Source organism: Symphalangus syndactylus, chromosome 1 (assembly GCF_028878055.3).
Source record: "Symphalangus syndactylus isolate Jambi chromosome 1, NHGRI_mSymSyn1-v2.1_pri, whole genome shotgun sequence".
Classification (NCBI taxonomy): Eukaryota; Metazoa; Chordata; class Mammalia; order Primates; family Hylobatidae; genus Symphalangus; species Symphalangus syndactylus.
This window is the reverse complement of record NC_072423.2, coordinates 156,919,348-156,938,583: the sequence shown is the minus strand read 5'-3', so window position 1 is coordinate 156,938,583 and position 19,236 is coordinate 156,919,348. Positions and strand designations below refer to the sequence as shown.

The following is a 19,236-nucleotide window of genomic DNA, read 5'->3' as shown; positions in this document are numbered from 1 at the left end:
GTTGCTTGGAGCAATACCCACTTGGAGTGGGAGGGCTTAAAGGGACTGCGGTGTTGTCCTGTAGCTGAGATGTTTATTTCTTAGCAGCAATCACACATTGGAAAACAACTGTGTCTCCACTTGGGAATCTGGGAAACCTCTCACCACAGGGCAGCACCTGCTTAGAGCACCTGTCAAAAACACACATGAAAGCTTGCCTCTCTCAGACATCACCTGCGCTTCAAGCTATGATCCTTCTGCACAATGTTAGTGCCCCAGATTGTTTTTAAAGAAAAATAAAATGTGAGGTTTAAAACCCAAAGCCTCTTATTCAATGCATCTCATAGGCCTTCAGCAAAAGTAATAGGAGATGAGGATTAGTACTCCAGGGTTAATGGCATAAACTGGGATTTATGAGTAACTAAGATTAATTCTTAAAAGCACCTATAGGTATGATGGAATTGGAGAAGGTGAGTCCTCTGTGAACCAGGGGAAAGGCTGCCCCAGGGCCCTTGTGACGCCTGCTATTATCCCGCACACACAGAAGGAAGCCAGAGCTGGGCAGCGGCGGTTTTTATGTCGCCTCCATCTGCTGCTTTCGAATGGTCATTATCAGAAGGTCGTTGAATCTCCTTAATGTTCACTGAAAATGTATTTTTTTTTCTAAAGAAATGAATATTCTAAAAACTATTAAAGGATCCCCCATGGCCCACAGGATGAAGAAACCTGACGTTGAAGCCCTTTAAAGTCAGGTCCTGGTTTAGGTTTCCAGCCTCATTTAACTTACCAACTCTTCCCGCAAAACACCCTGACAGCAAGCAGCAGGAAGCCATCTCCTCCTTTTTCCTCGACGCCACACCCTCCTTTGTGTTTCCAAACCTTTGTTATTAATTCTCTTCACTTTTTGAAATGCTTCTCTTTCCTTAACAGGAGAAAAGCCACTTCTGTGATGTCTCTTACTCAGGTTTTTCTACACTAAGATGAGTGTCTAGCACAGTAATATCTCTATATAAGGCTTTTTTTTTTTTTAGACAGAGTCTCTCGCTCTGTCACCCAGACTGGAGTGCAATGGCGTGATGTCGGCTCACTGCAAGTTCCGCCTCCCGGGTTCACGCCATTCTCCTGCCTCAGCTTCCGGAGTAGCTGGGACTACAGGCGCCCGCCACCACGCCCGGCTAACTTTTTTTGTATTTTTAGTACAGACGGGTTTTCACCATGTTAGCCAGGATGGTCTCGATCTTCTGACTTCATGATCCGCCCCCCTCAGCCTCCCTAAGTACTGGGATTACAGGCATGAGCCACCACGCCTGGCCAATGCTGACTTTCAAAGAACAATGCACTCTCCTTGTTTCCCTAAAATTGGTGATAATTTTCTTTCTTTCTTTCTTTCTTTCTTTCTTTCTTTCTTTCTTTCTTTCTTTCTTTTTCTTTCTTTCTTTCTCTCTCTCTCTCTTTCTTTCTTTCTTTTTTTGACAGAGTCTTGCTCTGTCGCTCAGGCTGGAATGCAGTGTTGTGATCTCAGCTCACTGCAACCTCCACATCTGGGGTTCAAGCGATTCTCCAGCCTCAGCCTCCAGAGCAGCTGGGATTACAGATGCCTGCCACCACATCTGGCTAATTTTTGTATTTTTAGTAGAGAGAGGGTTTCACCAGGTTGGCCAGGCTGGTGTCGAACTCCTGACCTCAGGTCATCCTCCCACCTCGGCTTCCCAAAGTGCTGGGATGGTGATAATTTTCAAAGCACAACTTCTACAAGTCTGGTTATGACATTTGAAGAAGACAGACTAATAGCTAATATAATTTTTTTGAAGAACTTATTGGGAGATGGGCCCCCACTTGAGCACAATCGAATCAATCAAATAGTAGAAAAGCACTTAAAGAAAGATGATAATTAAGTGCTTCATTGATGAAGGATCTGGTTAAAGACATCTAGGGTCCCACTTCCTGTTTATTTTTAAATGATGAGTTGTTTAGAGAATGACAGCTAAGATCACTCTCCGTTTGTTTTAAACAAATTGACTCATGACTTGAAAGAGGAGCAGAAAACTAGGTTATCCTGTGTCTCTCCTGAGGAGTGAAGTGGGGCGTGGGAATCTTCAGCATGAGTAAAAGTTGACAAATTTTGTCTGCAGAATGCTCCCTGTGACTGTCTGTGACAATTGAGGAAATTGAGAGAACAATGCTCATGTTGCGTTGATCTAGACATGTGCCACTTAAAGATGGGGACAGGCTGTGAGAAATGCATCTTTAGGGGATCGTGTCACCACGCAAAGATAACAGCATGCACTCCTGAGGCAGGCCAGTCTCACTAACGCAGGCCTCCATAACAACTGCTTCCGTACTAACGGACTGTTTCACTTAAATATTAAAAGCTGAAAGAACCAGCGCCTTTATACAAAGCCTGGAAGGTAACAAAGAGTTTTCCCTAGGCTTCTCCTGGGCCTTGAAGCATGACAAGGTAACAAAGGAATTCTTAACAGGACCCTTTTAGAACTCAACAAGTTTTATTAGCGGTCTGAAGAAACTCCTCAGGCCTCCACAAACAACTTTATTGGGGTCTAAAGGAGCTCCCCAAACCGTTATGATTTAGCAGGAGACAAAACAAGACTAATCACCCCAGCATCTGGACCCGTTTAGATTCAGTAAACTTACTGAGGCTCCAGAGGAAGGTCTTCAGGACTCAGACTTTAGTTACAGATTTTAAAATGTTAATCACTTATGTCTTTAAATAAATACACACTTCCACATAGACATACAGCTTAGGAGGTACAAAAGCTCTAAAAAACTTTGTAATTTTGAGTTGGTCTGGTGGTAATTTCCAGGCCTTCTCCCTGTAACCAGTTACAGAAATAAAAACTCTCTTCCCCCTCAGTTCATCTGCATCTCGTTATTGGGCCATGAAAAATAGTAGCCTCACCCTCAGTTTGGTCCAGGAACACTTACACACACCCAGATGGCACAGCCTGCTACACAATTAAGCCATATGGTGTAGCCTATTGCTCCTAGACCCCACACCTGCACAGTATGAGACTGTACTGAAGACTGTAGGCAACTGGAACACAAGGGTAAGTATTCTCACATCTGAACTCATCTCAACATGGAAAAGGTAATGCGTTGCCCCGTAGTATTGCAACTGCTAGACGTCACTCGGTGGTGGGAATTTTCAGCTTCATTATAATCTTACAGGACCACGTTTATCTACACGATCTGTCATGGATCAAAACGTCATGCAGTGCAGGATTGCTCTCTGTTCTTGGCTTGTCATGATTTAAACCTCATTTAAATAAGAACTTGGTTCATCTGGAGAGAACACCCTAATCAAATTCCCTTTTGTTTTTTAATGATGTAGTTTTGCTCTTGTTGCCCAGGCTGGAGTGCAATGGCACAATCTCCGCTCACTGCAACCTCCACCTCCCAGGTTCCAGTGATTCTCCTGCCTCAGCATCCCGAGTAGCTGGGATTACAGGCATGTGCCACTAAGCCTGGCTAATTTTGTATTTTCAGTAGAGACGGGGTTTCTTCATGTTGGTCAGGGTGGTCTTGAACTCCTAACCTCAGGTGATCTGCCCACCTCGTCCTCCCAAAGTTCTGGAATTACAGGCATGAGCCACTGCCTCTGACCAAATTCCCTATATTTAGAGCAGCACATTTGATACATACGTATGCCTTTCTTCTCTTCTCACCTAAGATCACCTTTAGTTAAAGTCTATTCTGAGAAACTTGAGGCTTTGTTTGTTGGGATTAAAATGTACCTTAAAAAATATGAAGGTTTGCCTGGGTTCATTTTTATATAGAACGGCAGAAGATGAACACTTATTACATCCCCCTCACCTTGAGGAAAGAATCCATAAATAGACCATTGTTGGTCCTGGAAAATGGCACAGACGTTGGCTTTCTCCTAAGAAGACAATGACTTGGGTCTCCTGACTTTTCACCCAATGCAATCCCCACTTCTAAGTAAGGCAACCTAGAGGCACAGATTTTGATGACTTCCACAGCCTGTGGTCTGCTTAGCGTTTACACAGACGAGCAGGCCAACGGTCTGGCCCTCTGCTCAGGTACTGGTTTCCTGTAATCAATAGTTCTGATGTAGATAGAACTTTAATGTTAATATTTTTTCAAAAAAAATCTAAGTTATTATACATATTTGGTAATAATTCATTCCAAAATGTATGCCAATTTTTCTTCAGATGTAGAAGATTGTTTCTCTTTCAGGGTGCCTGGAATCCTGCCTTATTCCAGAATGAGAATGCACAAAGTTATCAGACTTTTTTTTTTCATTTTCTTTTTTCTTTTCTTTTTTTTGAGACAGTTTTGCTCTGTCTCCCAGGCTGGAGTGCAATGGCAAGATCTCGGTTCACTGCAACCTCCACCTCCTGGGTTCAAGCAATTCTCCTGACTCAGCCACCCAGTAGCTGGGATTACAGGTATGCGCCACCACGCCCAATTAATTTTGTATTTTTAGTGGAGACAGGGTTTCTCCATGTTGGTCAGGCTGGTCTCGAACTCCCAACCTCAGGTGATCCGCCCACCTTGGCCTCCCAAAATGCTGGGATTACAGGCATGAGCCACCGCGCCTGGCCAGGTATCAGAACTTTGAAGCGTATCCATTCACAGGTGTGAGCATCTGCAAAACTACTGCAAAGTCGATACTTTTGCAAAGAAAACTTCCTTTTACAGGGAAGGCGGTTAACATTATAAAACATTCAAAAAGATAAATTTATTTAATATTCAGTGGGTCTTTACAACAATCTCAAAAATAAAGCTGATAAATCATCCTCTCTGTGCACAATGCAGGGAAGAGCGACTTGCTCAAATCTGCCTGACTGAGTGACTCTGCCACCTGATCCTGTCTTCCTAAATCGTGGGCCCTTTTAGCTGTGTCACTCACCCTAAGGAATGACAATAGTTGGATTCCTTAAAAGAGCCGCATTGCTCAAAAGCACTACATCTGCACTTCACTATGACTATGAAGTCATAAAAACTATTCTAATTTAGAAAGCTTTTTGATAGCTGAACTAATGATGTTTCTGACTTACTTGAGCATTTGAGCTTATGTAAGGTTTTTCAAGTCTTTTTTATTCAATGATACTTGAAAGTGATGTCTATTAAACAATATTTTAAAAGTAATCTACTTGTCTTCTAATAGATTAAATCAACAGATTCCGCCTCAGTATCTTGTTCTATTATTGTATATTGTCTATTTTCTTGCACATGGTCTACGTATGTTAAACACATGTGAGAAAAACATGAGATGTGCATGTTTCATTTTTTATAAATTTACATTGAAATATTAAACACCAACTAATTATATGCATGCTGATGTATTTATAGCAAAATGAAGTGATACTCAAAATTTCCCTTGAAATGCATCAAAAATATAGCGTAGCTTAATAAATGGCTAGAAAGATTACAGATAGGCATGTGATAAAGGAAATACTTTATAAGTTTTCATAGTGGAAGCTAGGTGGTATATATTCAGGTGTTAAATTATTCAGGTATTAAAATTATTTCAACTTTGCCATGTTTGAACATTTATATGATAAATTGCTGTGAGAAACATGACTTCTTATTTGATATGGCCTTGGTTTATTTTCTAGGACTAGGTAAAAGAAAAAGCTTCATTAGATATTTCTGTTAGCATGTTAGTTTCATTGCAATGGGATCAGAGCACAGATGAAGTGCAGCCTGGGTGCAGTGGCTCATGCCTGCAATCCTAGCAATTTGGGAAGCTGAGGCAGGTAGATAGCTTGAGTCCAGAAGTTCAAGACCAGCGTGGGTAATATGTTGAAAACCTATTTCTACCAAAAAAAAAAAAATTCAAAAAATTAGCCAGGCATGGTGATGCATGCCTGTAGTCCCAGTTACTCAGGACGCTGAGGCAGGAGGATCACCTGAGACCAGGGAGGTTGAGGCTGTGGTGAGCCATGATTGCATCACTGCACTCCCACCTGGGTGACAGAGTAAGACCCTATCTCCAAAATAAATAAATAATAAATAAATAAATAAGTTCACACCTATACAAAGAAATGCAGACCAATACAAACAATACAATTTTCCATGTTGAATAAGTTTGTGTAGTTTTAGTATCGAACACTGCATACCTTCACATGTTGGGAGAGAACCCTCAAACTGCAACTGGGAACTGAGCTTGCAGGTCAGGGTGTCAGTCCCCACCAAGGTGTACCCGGGGTGGCACTGGTACTTCACAAAATCTCCTAGAAGAGCCAATACAACAAACCAGGAAATTGTGTGTGACCTTCTGAGTGTGTGAAGGTGTGACACATACAGGACTACTTAACGAAGTAAATCAACTTGCAAATCTTTTTAGAAACAATGTCTGTATTAATTTTTAGTCTTTTAAAAATAGTCCCATTTTAAGTTCTTCATTTATAAAAATGCTCTATTAAGCTTAGCCGATATTAGTACTGAAATGATGTGGCAGCTTTTCTTCCTGGACTGAGGCATCCATGTTGGTTTCCCTTCCTCAGTGACTGCCGACGGAAAAATAAAGCAAAATAGAAGCTATGGTTTAAGCAAGATTGGAGAATCGAATGGCTTTACAGCATCCATGGAGACTCATCCCTGAGTTTGGCCTACTTAGCACAATGTTCCAATTAACTAAGCCAGGGTGAGGACAGCAGAAATTGGGTCACATGGTTTGACCAGTTTTCTGAAACACAGGGCAGAGTTTTATAATTGGGGCTGAAAAATCCTGGGTTGCAATAATTATACTATAAACATATGCCATCACTGCTTTCTCAGTATGACCAGAAGAGTATTTAATAAATTAGATGATTAACGTAAAAAGATAAACCAGAAATCCTAAATATCAACACTAAATATTTTCTCTTATTATATCCCAGTTTCAACGAAATGTCAATGTTAGGTAATCATCCTTTTGGCCACAAATGATTAAGATTTTTCTCAAGTGCATGAATGTGTCCCCCTAACCGAATGCAAATATCTGCCCAAGTCTGTCTCTGAAAACTTTATTAAAAACTATGAACTAGCAAATGTTATAGAGGAAAAAAATGTTCAAACTGACATCAAAATTCAAATGGCAAAACAAAAAAAATCATGGTAATGAAGAGTGACAGACATTTTCTGTTTGATACATAACCTCTGTTTAAGTTCTCAGCAATACTTTAAGGATAGTTTGTTTTTTCTTTCTGTTTTTATTTTTGTTTCTCTGACAAAGTATATATTAACTTGTCTGAGTAATGATTACAATGAGAAGTGGGTGTAAAAAAATGTCATGCTGAGTTCATGTATTATAATGAAGAAAGTATTACCTATTTCAAAATCATCATCCTCAGTAAGCATTTCTGCCTGTGGAACCGCTGGGGGAGGTTGACATTTCTTGAGCTGAAATGCTAAATGATTAATGGAAAGAATAATAATAATTGCAATTACACTTGCCGAATAAACACAACTAGTACAAAAATTCATCTTACAGTTGTTATAATGCTTAAGTATGCTGACTGAAATGTCTATATTCATGAATCATAGTTTTATAAAATTCCCAAGCTTCAAATGTTCATATTATTATTTTATGCCAAAAAACAGTTAAAGCCTAAGGAAAAAGGTGTACAATTATTTTTTAAAGTAGAGCATTTAAATAACCACGCTTTACAGATGTTTGGAATTCTGCAAGAAGAATGACTCAACAGTCACAACCTGGCTCCCTGTCCATGTGCAGATTTGATAACGTCTGCCCTGTCCCTTGTCCTGAGGAATTCTGTGGGTGGCAGTGTTCGTGAGAGATAAGCGATTGATTGACAGACATTCTGCATATCGTTTAGAGTGCATTCCCAGGATTATTGGAGGTTTGCTTTCACACCATTTATAGTTACATGACATTTGCTGTAACACCTTATCTTGAGACAGGACGAGTAAATCTATGAAAGGTACCAAATATCTTTCGGTGGTCTTCATCTGAGAGTTTCACTTAGGATACATGTATCTTGGAATAAATCCAAGCTTGATACGATGTGAAATAATGAAGATATCATTAAACAAAAAAACGACCACAGGAAACGCTGGCCTCCAATGCAAGAGAATCATACACGCCCTCGGCTGAGTCCAGAAACTTCAGCTGGAAACAAGGTGTGGGTCATCACTGCAGTAAACACCACATGGAATTCTCAGTCTTAATTAACAGAGTGAAAATCAACTGACCGTGGAAATTGAGGACAAAGAAGCCTCCATTTGAAAAATCGCTGTGGAACTTGAGCAGGACTTGGTTGGTGGAGCTATATGCCGTTTCAAGGGCTGTGTTGCCACTGAAAACTCCCAGCTGGGGTGAGTTCTGATCCGGACCATCCCTAGGAAAGACAGAAGGAGGTGGCCGGCTAAGTATATTTACCTCTGAGTGAGATTTATGGAAACTTTGGCTAATGAATTAATTTTTTTAATAAAAGCAACAAAACGCATGCATTCTCTGGATACTGTGTTTCTAAACATCAAGATGTTGAATGTCCACAAAGCTGAGGAACCCTCCAGTCTCTGTCTTTCATTAATGTTCCACAAGCGCTCTGCACTGGTCAAATGTCAAAACTCACCGGGCGCCAGTGGCTCACGCCTGTCATCCCAGCACTTTGGGAGGCCAAGGCAGGCAGATCGCCTGAGGTCAGGAGTGTGAGACCAGCCTGGCCAACATGGTGAAACCCTGTCTCTACTAAAATTACAAAAATTAGCTGGGCCTGGTGGCATGCACTTGTAGTCCCAGCTACTCGGGAGGCTGAGACAGGGGAATTGCTTGAACCCAGGAGGCGGTGGTTGCAGTGAGCCAAGAACGTGCCACTGCATTCCAGCTGCACGACAGGGCCAAGACTCTGTCTCAAAAATAAATAAATAAACAAAAGTTAAAATAAAAACGTCAACACCTGTGGGATTTTCCATTCTAAATATGGAGCTGACTCTATGGGGCATGGCCAACCACAGAGTGCTTTTGTTTTGGTTTTAAAACGGCAGTTTCATTGTAGTCGACCTAATATTTCAAATTCTGTTTCTCCTCACTCTCACATCCACTGATTCTGGTCGTTGTCATCTTAGATGTCTGATTTACTTCCACAACCTCAAAGCCAGCCTCCTTTCTTGCCCTCTGCTACTTTATTTCCCACAAAATGAGCCTGTCATTCTGCAGCCAAAATCTGGCCTTGGAGCTCTGCCTCTCAGAGCCCAGGTGCATCCTCACTGCCTCAAGAACAAAGCCCAAGTCCTTCACATGCGTTTCCAGGTCCTGCCTTACTTGCCCTGGCCGCTGGCTTCTGCTCCTGCTCCTGCTCCCACTGTGGGCTCCGACAAGAGTGCAGCCACACCACACACAACACACACACACACAACATACACAACACACACACAGACACCACACAAACACACATGTAAGCCACACAGACATACACAAGGCACACACACCACACAGACACACCCATAGACACACATTACACACACATACACCCCACCCACACCCACAAACACACATCCTCTACACACACACACAGATGCAGACACACAGACATAATTCTGCCTATTTCTACCATGTAGCAAAACCCACATGTACTATGTGAAACTGATTCCCTATATCTCTGGATTTCGTTGGTGAATTTCTTCTCTAGTATCTAAGAAGTTTATTCTAAATACGTGCCCTGTATATAAATGGCCTATGTATGCTAAGTCAGAATTATCACAATTACAGATATTTTGACTTGAGAGGTTCTCATACCAAACAGCAATGTAATCGTTCACAGCTTCCGTCTGTAACAGGGTGAAGTTGATGTAAACTCCGTGCCCAGGAGGCACCGTGATGAGCCAAATGCAGTCCTTCAGGATCGGATACTCATCAGGAAAGCCAGGGGAGTAGATGGTGCCGTTCTGAGAAGTTACGTTGTACCCACAAGGGGCTGCAAAGGAAGCCAAGAAAAAACAAGCGCCATACAGCTGATTTTAGAAAGTAGAAAGCTAAATATTTGACTCCAAACTACATTAGCCAACATTTTTCTTGATGGGAAACAGGTGTGAAATATTTCTGAATGACCATTTTGTCAAAATTACCGCCCTAAAATCTGAAGACCTTAGAAGAATTATATGTCTAAGCTTAATTATCTCAGTTTTATTTAATATAGTCTCCATATCTTCAAAATCCCTTTAGGATAAATTTATTCTTCTATGACTCAAATAAAATCCTTAGTTATCACCTGTGACCTGCTGATAACCCATTCTAGTGTCTAGCACAATGAATTATGGGGAAAGTATTCATAAATATGTAACTGCTTTTTCTAACTCACACTGCTAGACCCTATTTATAAGCCATCTGAAAGAGTGTCATCTAAGTCTATTTGCCTTAAAACAAAGACATTATCAATTCTTTACAGATCTATACCTGAAGAAGTAAGATAATGCAATGTAAGATTATGTAAGTGGTGTTCTCTGGAAGCATTTCCAGCTTTTACTAGTGTTCAATGACTTGAAGAACTACAATAATACCCAATGTATTTTCATTTTTGTTAAGAAATTTATATTATTTTAATGGCAATTATTTTATTTATGGAAAATGACATGTCCAAATACTAATGGAATAACCTGAAATATAGTCTTTTTTTTGAGATGGAGTCTCACTCTATTGTCAGGCTGGAGTGCAGTGGCACAATCTCAGCTCACTGCAACCTCCACCCTCCGAGTTCAAGCGATTCTCCTCCCTCAGCCTCCGAAGTAGCTGGGATTACAAGCACCTTTCACTGCACCCGGCTAATTTTTTGTATTTTTAGTAGATACGGGGTTTCACCTTCTTGGCCAGGCTGGTCTTGAACTCCTGACCTCGTGATCCACCCGCCTCGGCTTCCCAAAGTGCTGGGATTACAGGCGTGAGCCACCGCACCCAGCCTGAAATATAGTCTTTAATTTAAATATTCATATGGTGCATGAAAATCATAAAATCTTTGAAATCAAACCAACAACTAAGAGGTATGAGATGAGTGTTCACAACTCTCTTGAACCTGGAAGGGCTGTCAAAGATTTGCCACAAATGGTATAAAATTCAGGCGGAGGAAAAAGGCCCAAATACACAAACAGAGAAAGAAAAATAAAAGTTTAATAACAAGTGAGACTATACCGTGAGGCAGGATATGATACATTGTTGAACTACACAGATGTGTACTGATTTGAAAGAACATTGGATTGAACCTGCCTGGAGATTTGGATATTTTCATCAGAAGAAGGGACTGTATGTGGAGACTACTTTAGAAGTTTTACAGCGTAATTATTACTAAGCGAGGTTTGGAGTCACACAAACCTGGATTTGTAACCTGGAGAAGCAAATTATCCCTGGGAGCCTCCATTTCTGTAAATTGTATGAGGTCAGGGTCTGGGACACTCCTGAAGCTTGTCATCTGTAAAATGGGACCATAGGCCGGGCATGGTGGCTCACTCCTGTAATCCCAGCACTTTGGGAGACTGAGGTGGGTGGATCACCTGAGGTCAGGAGTTCGAGACCAGCCTGGCCAAAATGGTGAAACCCTAACTCTACTAACAATACAAAAATTAGCCAGGCGTGGCGGTGCACACCTGTAATCCCAGGTACTTGGGGGTTGAGCAGGAGAATTGCTTCAATCTGGGAAGCGGAGTTTGCAGTAAGCTGAGATAATGCCAATGCACTACAGCCTGGGTGACAGAGAGAGTCTCTGTCTCTAATAATAATAATAATAATAATAATAATAATAATAATGGGACCATAAACCATTGCTGTTCCCATAACAAGCTACTTTTGTCTCCTGTTGGCAGTGCACTTCTCCTCCCCTCCAGACGTCGAGGGAGTGTTCACATGTCTTTCTTCTGTTTTCTACCAAGGCAAATTTGTCTCTTCCTTCAAAACTCAACTCCTTGTCACTGCCTCCTTAAAGTCTTTCCTGGTTGCTCTGGCTCTAGAGGTCCAGGGTCTGCTCACAGACCACACAGTTCCCGTGAGACTATCAGCCTCTAAGAGACAGGGTCTGTGTCTCCTCACACCCCAGCTGCTACCTCCTTTCATGAGTCCCTATTGTCTAGCTCACGTCATGATAAACAAATTGATGAACTGATGAATTAGAGAATAACCAGGAAGCACTTTAATAGTAAACTCATGAAACCAATTAGACTGAAACCCCTTACAGGTGACTCCGTGCTATTAATTTAGTGCGGACTTACAACGCTAAGGTTTCCCTTTGGCATTTCTGCTTTTCTAGTTGAATCTTGTAGTTACATAACCACATTATATATAGTAGCACCCTTCCTGTTGGGAAAACAAAACAAAAAGCCGTCGTTCCCACCTCTTAAAGGGCAAAAGAAACGAGGTGGTGATTTTCTTGGTAGAACACGTTCCTGATTCCAATATTATTTATGCCATTGAATAGCTCTATGGCATTGAGCAACTCAGTGATTCTTGCCATGATTTATCTATGAAATTCAAATAACAAATCTTTTCACTCACTCACTCAACAAGTATCTACTGAGAGTGGATTATGTTCCAGGAAGGGTGCTTGGGGCTGGAGATGCCATAGTGAACCGTAGAGACCCTGTTGCTGCCTTTCTAAAAAGCTTACTGAATAGTGATGAAGAGAGATATTAAACAAACACTACAGAATTTTAAAATTCAAGCGGTGCAAGTGCTGTGAAGGATAATAACAGATGCTCATCATCACATAAGATAATAATATTCTATCCGTGACCACACAAAATTCTCTCAAAGCAAAATCCTGTTGCCCTCCCACTGGGTACTCTAGAGATGAAAAAAAAGAGGACCCTAAGAAACTGGATTCAAAATTTCCTCTCTCATTTCCCCTGGCCTGATCTTTACCTAGTTCCAGAAAGTCTTTATCCTCCCTGTAGTGGCATCAAAGGCATGTTTGCATTTCCCCAAGTGGTGGCGTCTCACTGAGCTGCGCAGAGACAGGGGCCTGTGATCCGCCTCGGCAGGAAGTGTGTGTGTCTCGGCAGGAAGCGTATCCCCCCTGCCTTCCTTTCCCTGAAGGCGGGGTTCAAAGTGGAGTCTGTGGTGAGATCAAAGAGGAAGCTCTGCGTGGAGCACAGCAGGTACCTCCCAGCTCCTCACCTGTCTGCCTGGGAGACTCTGGTCCAAGCCTGACCAGGAAGACAAACAGCTGACCATGGCATCAGCAACTGAAAGAGATAGAGAGGCCACACTCCCTCCACTCTCAGGAGCCATGGAGTAAAGAGACGCGCATGCATTTCCGTGCTCGTGAATACCCGGATGTTCACGTGGGCGAGAGCGTTGCTGTGCAAGACAGTGAAGGAGGGAATTGCTCAAGGTATTTGCTCACGTATTTTTCCAAGAATAAGCACATAAAGATAAGAAAGCTGCATATTTTGATCCAATACTAGAGCTAGCAGTCGCTGTGTTGAAAGTGATGGCGGTGATGTCTAACTTGAATGTCACGCCCAATGGGAAACTTGCCCAGGTACCCTGGCGCCCCTGGCTTCCCCCACAGCACCACTCTCTATCATTGCCTTAAATACCACGGAGGCTTCCCTTCGTTCATTGACATCCCTGAGAAGTGGGAAGGGGGGACTTTAGGTGGTTCACACACACAGAAGTTATGGGTATATGTGACTGACTCCTGCTCAGGTGTGAAGCCAGAGCTAGAAGACACCAGAAAATCAGCTGGGGGGTTGGCACACATTGGCACAGGAGGGCGGAGGTACAAGGAAACATCTCTTTATTGTGCTACCTTTTCCTCTCTTTATGCAATGTGACTTTCTGTGAAGAGAGATGGATAGGGCATGTTAAGTGATATTACATCAAATTAAAATTAAAACAGGCTGGGCCGGGCATGGTGGCTCACGCTTGTAATCCCAGCACTTTGGGAGGCCGAGGCGGGCGGATCACGAGGTCAGGAGATCGAGACCACGGTGAAACCCCGTCTCTACTAAAAATACAAAAAAATTAGCCGGGCGTGGTGGCGGGCGCCTGTAGTCCCAGCTACTCGGAGAGGCTGAGACAGGAAAATGGCGTGAACCCAGGAGGCGGAGCTTGCAGTGAGCCGAGATTGCACCACTGCACTCCAGCCTGGGCGACAGAGCGAGACTCCGTCTCAAAAAAAAAAAAAAAAAAAAATTAAAACAGGCTGGCTGTTGGGGCTCACAGCTGTAATTCCACCACTTTGGTAAGCTGAGGGAGGAGGATCATTTGAGCCCAGGAGTTCGAGACTAGTCTGGGCAATACAGGGGGATCCCATCTATTAAAAAACAAAAAACAACAAAACAAAAACATTAATTAGCCATGCATGGGAGCACATGCCTGTAGTCCCAGCCACTTGGGAGGCTTAAGTGGGAGGATTGCTTGAGCCTGGCAGGTCAAGGCTACAGTGGGCAGTGACTGCACCACTGGACTCCAGCCTGGGCAACAGACTGAGACTCCATCTCAAATAAATAAATAAAGTGAAAACAAAATAATTTAAATTTTTAAACCTTGAATGTTTGCTAAGAGACTTATCATTTATAGATAGTTTTCTCTAGTATTAAGTTTTTTGCCTAAACAAGAATATGAAAGAAATTCCATATAAAAAACTAATAAATACACTTGGGATAAATATTAATATAAAAATATAATAAATATGTTATAATATATATATTTATTAATATAAAAAATCTTGACTCTCAATATATCCAGATACTGAAAGCTTAATCTCCCCTAGTGTGTAGGTCACCAGAGTTATTTCTGCCATCATTTTTCTTCCTTCTCTTCCTCTGCTTTCCTTAGAAGCATTTTCAGATAAGAAGCCAGAGCGCACTCTGTCTTGGAAATTGTTGGTTGGTAATGGAGATGTTAAAAACTGTATTTGTGAAGGTAGGTAAGAAAAGTAAGGAGACAGAGTTGCATTCTTTATAGTTATTTTTATTCTCTATTATTGGGAAAGATTATTTTCTGTATTTACCAATCAATTTGGTAAACCTTAATTTTAAAAAGCATGTATGTAATAATACATGGTTTAGCTGCTTGCATTTCTCATGTCAATTTTGCAATAAAATTGTTTTCTGCTTACAAAATCTGTCAAATTCAAAGAAGCTGCTAACATACCTATCATAACATATTATTTCCACTAATAATTATCTCTGTCTATGCAGTTCCCCCTATACACACACTAATGCATTTAAGTCGTTTATTATGATAGTGTTTAAGATTTTTTTAATACCTAAAATTATATTTTTATGCATAAGCATTTCAGTGTTAAATGATTAATTAGGTCAGCAAAATATTTTAAATTGTTGAACTATATTTGTAAGTGTGAATGCATATTTAATTAGAAAATTACATTTAATAAGTTAATAAACCAAATTCTTCTTAATCATATTGTAACAATTATAATCCCCCCCCTTTTTTTTTTTGAGATGGAGTTTTGCTCTTGTCACCCAGGCTAGAGTGCAATGGCGCTATCTTGGCTCACTGCAACCTCCGCCTTCTGGGTTTAAGTGATTCTCCTGCCTCAGCCTCCCAGGTAGCTGGGATTACAGGTGCCTGCCACCACGCCTGGCTAATTTTTGTATTTTTAGTAGAATTGGGGTTTTGCTGTGTTGGCCAGGCTGGTCTCAAACTCCTGACCTCAGGTGATCCACCCATCTCGGTCTCCCAAAGTGTTGGGGTTACAGGTGTAAGCCACTGTGCCCAGCCTACAACCCCCCCCTTTTTTTTAACTGAGACTTCTGGGTAATTATGTTACTGACAGAAAAATAATGTCTTGAATTTCTCAGGTAACTTTCAGAGACATATTCTTTCATTTGTTTATTTTCATAGATATCATACTTTCAGATCACAGTTTTTCAGGTAAATTTATACTATATTAATTTCACATAGTAGATTCTTATGCAGCTTAACATGTATTTTCAGTATATAAATACAAATTGATTCCATATATACTTGTGAAGACTGATGCCTTGGGATTTAGAATTATTTTATTAATTATCTAAACTGGCCAATTTTTAATAAAGACATTGAGAAGTTGTTTAAAGTATCTGTGTTTTTTCTGAAGTTCTTTTGAAGTCTACAGAGCTGGACCTTTGAAGATGGTTTTTCAGTACACTTGACCTATATAGCAATCATTGATCTGAAATGATAAACCACTGTCAATTAATAAAATACATGTTACATGAAGATACTGCGTTGTCAGCAGTGTTTACTGCTGTCTCTGGGGAAGACTTAAGTGCCATATAACTGTAACTAATAGGCATTTGAACAGCCTCCTCATTCTTATGAAGCAACGACTTTTTTAAGAAATATAAACTTTCACAAGTAAAGCACCTTTTGTGTTAAATAACACCTTTTTTAATATGAAAAGGATATTAAACACACATTGGATGGTTCTTAGAAAATCCTTTATATAGGTCCTCTAATTGTTTTCAATATTTATGATAAACTTTTACATGAATCCTGTGTTTCAGTTTTTTTATTTGGTTTATGAGTATTGGTAAAAATAGAAATATAATAGTAAAAATGCTTGTTTAGTTATGAACTTGGCGTGGACCAGAGAGATCTGGCCTTTGTGGTCACTCCTGGGAAATATTTTTATGCAGTATGTGATTGGTCCGATCTAGCAATGCCAGGTGGGAGCTGGTTACACCAGAAAAAACAGCCACGTGGCTTAGGCCGGGACATGTGGGGCACAGCTGTCTACCTGGAGGCTAAGATCAGCCATTGGACAGTCAATCCCTCAGTCCTGCCTACAAAACAGAGCCCCACTAGAAACCTCAAAACTCAGACCCGAAGAGGTGACCAGGGTGACGTCTTCTGCCTATGGTCACACGGGGTTTCTGAGAGAGCGAGGCATCATCCTGGACTCTGCCATATGTGTGTTTTCCCTGGAAGATACTGACATATCCCCTCCCTGTTAAAACCATAATGACAAGCATGATAGTTTTAGAGATGTCTCTGAGTTCTTCTAATGGAGAAGGAAGCCTCAGGCTGGTTTTGGGAGTCTGAAGGGGTTTAGGCTTTAAACTTATCCAGAGTTTAGCTAATTCTGGATGGCGTCATATACCATGTTAGAATTAGGAAAGGTGGCATCACTTCAAATTCTATCAAAAAAGGTAGATTTTGTTATTTTCACACTGACAAAATAATTCTACGCCACAGCAGTTATTTCTATATTGAAAAACTAAGCTTGAGAAAGCAATAAAATCAAATTAAATATTTAATTGTAGTTTTTTTAAATATCAAGCCAGAAAGTCTACCATTTACATATGAATTCAAAGTCTTCACACCAAACTTGCAAATAAGAAGAGGTTTCAATCCTGATAATTTCAAAGGAATTTATACATATATATGAGTTTCTACAATGGAAAGTAGACTTAAAGATTTAAAAAATGTTTTAATGAAAAATAGCCCACATAAGTTACTGCTATCCTTATTTTATAAAATTAATTTTAAGTGCTATTTTATATGTAATTAAATATTAGATTAAGATAAAATACTTTTAAAATATGGCTAAAGAATTGTTTGTAGTCATTTTTTATTTTATTTATTTATTTTTTTTGAGATAGAGTCTCACTCTGTCGCCCAGGCTGGAGTGCAGTGGCGCAATCTCAGTTCACTGCAAGCTCCGCCTCCCGGGTTCACGCCATTCTCCCGCCTCAGCCTCCCGAGTAGCTGGGACTACAGGCGCCCGCCACCACGCCCGGCTAATTTTTTTGTATTTTTAGTAGAGACGGGGTTTCACCGTGTTACCCAGGATGGTCTCGATCTCCTGACCTCGTGATCCGCCCGCCTCAGCCTCCCAAAGTGTGTTTGTAGTTATTTTTATAATAATATAGAATAGATAAATAACGGTAAAAACTGTGATTTTAAAAGTCTACTGATATGCTTCTTTTACTTCTTCGGTAGAAATTAAAGCACAGCCAGATGTCTTTCCCTTTTCCCCGCAGGATAAAAGTGTTTAGCATTTCAAAGGTCCACGGAATTGGTAATTTCATTATTTTTTCATTCAAAGGTCCCGTACGTATAGTGTGAGAATATCGGGTTTACAGTAAATTTTCTATTGCATATGCACTCTTCCTACACATAGTATGGATCTATTTATTTTAATTTGATATTGAAAAAATGTTGAAGTCATCATAAAAATGAGGCAGTCACACAGAAGCATTAAAGTCAGGACTCCTGCTCAGGAAAGGACGTCTAAAGACAGTAGGTCTTCTGCTGCACCATTGAACAAGAACTTGCCTCCAGCCTCTCCCTAGAGCCCCTCTTGCACTATTAAACCACTCTACTATTTTCTCCTAAGGCTGCATCTACACTGCGCTCTTTCTTACACTGTTTCTTCTACTTGGAGTGTTCTATCTCCGAGTAGCAAAATGCTATGTACCTTTCAAGGCCCACTACAAAAATGAGCTCATTTTTCTGAAATGCAAAATCAATATATAATTATTGTAAAAGCTAAACAAAAAGAAATACCAAGGATCAAATTACTAAGTACACTTTTTCCCTCTGGTCCTACAATTTGATAAAACCACTGTAAAGCTGAACGCTGCTGACTTCACGGAGATTTCCCTGATGGCTTGCCAAGCCTGTGCCATCCCCTTACCTGCAGCTCAGTATAACATTCCTCTTGTGTTTACTATTTTGCTATCCTTATAATTTCCTTGGCAACAAGGATTGTTTCTTTACTTTTAATTTAACAGTATGCAACATATTCCTTAAATACTAAGTAGAGTGAGTAAAACATAATAGATTCTCAACGAATATTTATTGAATACATTAATAAACTATTGGATATGTTCGTTTAATATTTAATGTGCTATTATGTCCATGAAACATTAAATTGCCCCCAAACGAAATGATGAACTTACCGTCACATCTTGGAAAAGGGTAGTTCCAGTTTCTGTTGATCCCGTGCTGACACGTGAGGACAGGATGGCCTATTAGAATGTACCCAGGATAACACTCGAAAGATATTGATTGCCCCACACTGTAATCTGAGTTGATCATGTACCCATTCTGAAATGGGGGTGGATCTGGACAGTTCTGTAATTCATAGGCTGAAAGAAACAAATAGACAAAATAAAGCTTATATTTGTGAGGTTAAATTACTTCGGAATTTGCAGGAGGAGTGTCATCATATTTCACTGCTTGAGATGAAGTTGTTGGATAAGTTTAATAATGTATATTTTCTAAGTAGTCAGTTGCCATCCAGACCAATATAATTATTATTAGTAGTAGTACAATTATAACCATATGCATTTAATAAAAAGTGTGTTCTTTAAAAAGAAAGTAGC

At 40.5% G+C, this 19,236-nt stretch overlaps 1 protein-coding gene across 2 annotated transcripts in view; it reads right to left on the bottom strand.

The window, feature by feature from the left end:
• CSMD1 (CUB and Sushi multiple domains 1) overlaps positions 1–19,236 on the bottom strand; it is a 2,032,824-nt gene that overhangs the window by 155,412 nt on the left and 1,858,176 nt on the right. For both annotated transcript variants that reach the window (XM_055289255.2, XM_055289263.2), the window contains exons 42-46: positions 18,811–18,999; positions 9,707–9,884; positions 8,161–8,306; positions 7,275–7,355; positions 6,084–6,197 (exon numbers count right to left, since the gene is read on the bottom strand). In XM_055289255.2, the coding sequence (XP_055145230.2) occupies positions 6,084–6,197; positions 7,275–7,355; positions 8,161–8,306; positions 9,707–9,884; positions 18,811–18,999 (708 nt within the window). The remainder of the gene's footprint in view (positions 1–6,083; positions 6,198–7,274; positions 7,356–8,160; positions 8,307–9,706; positions 9,885–18,810; positions 19,000–19,236) is intronic.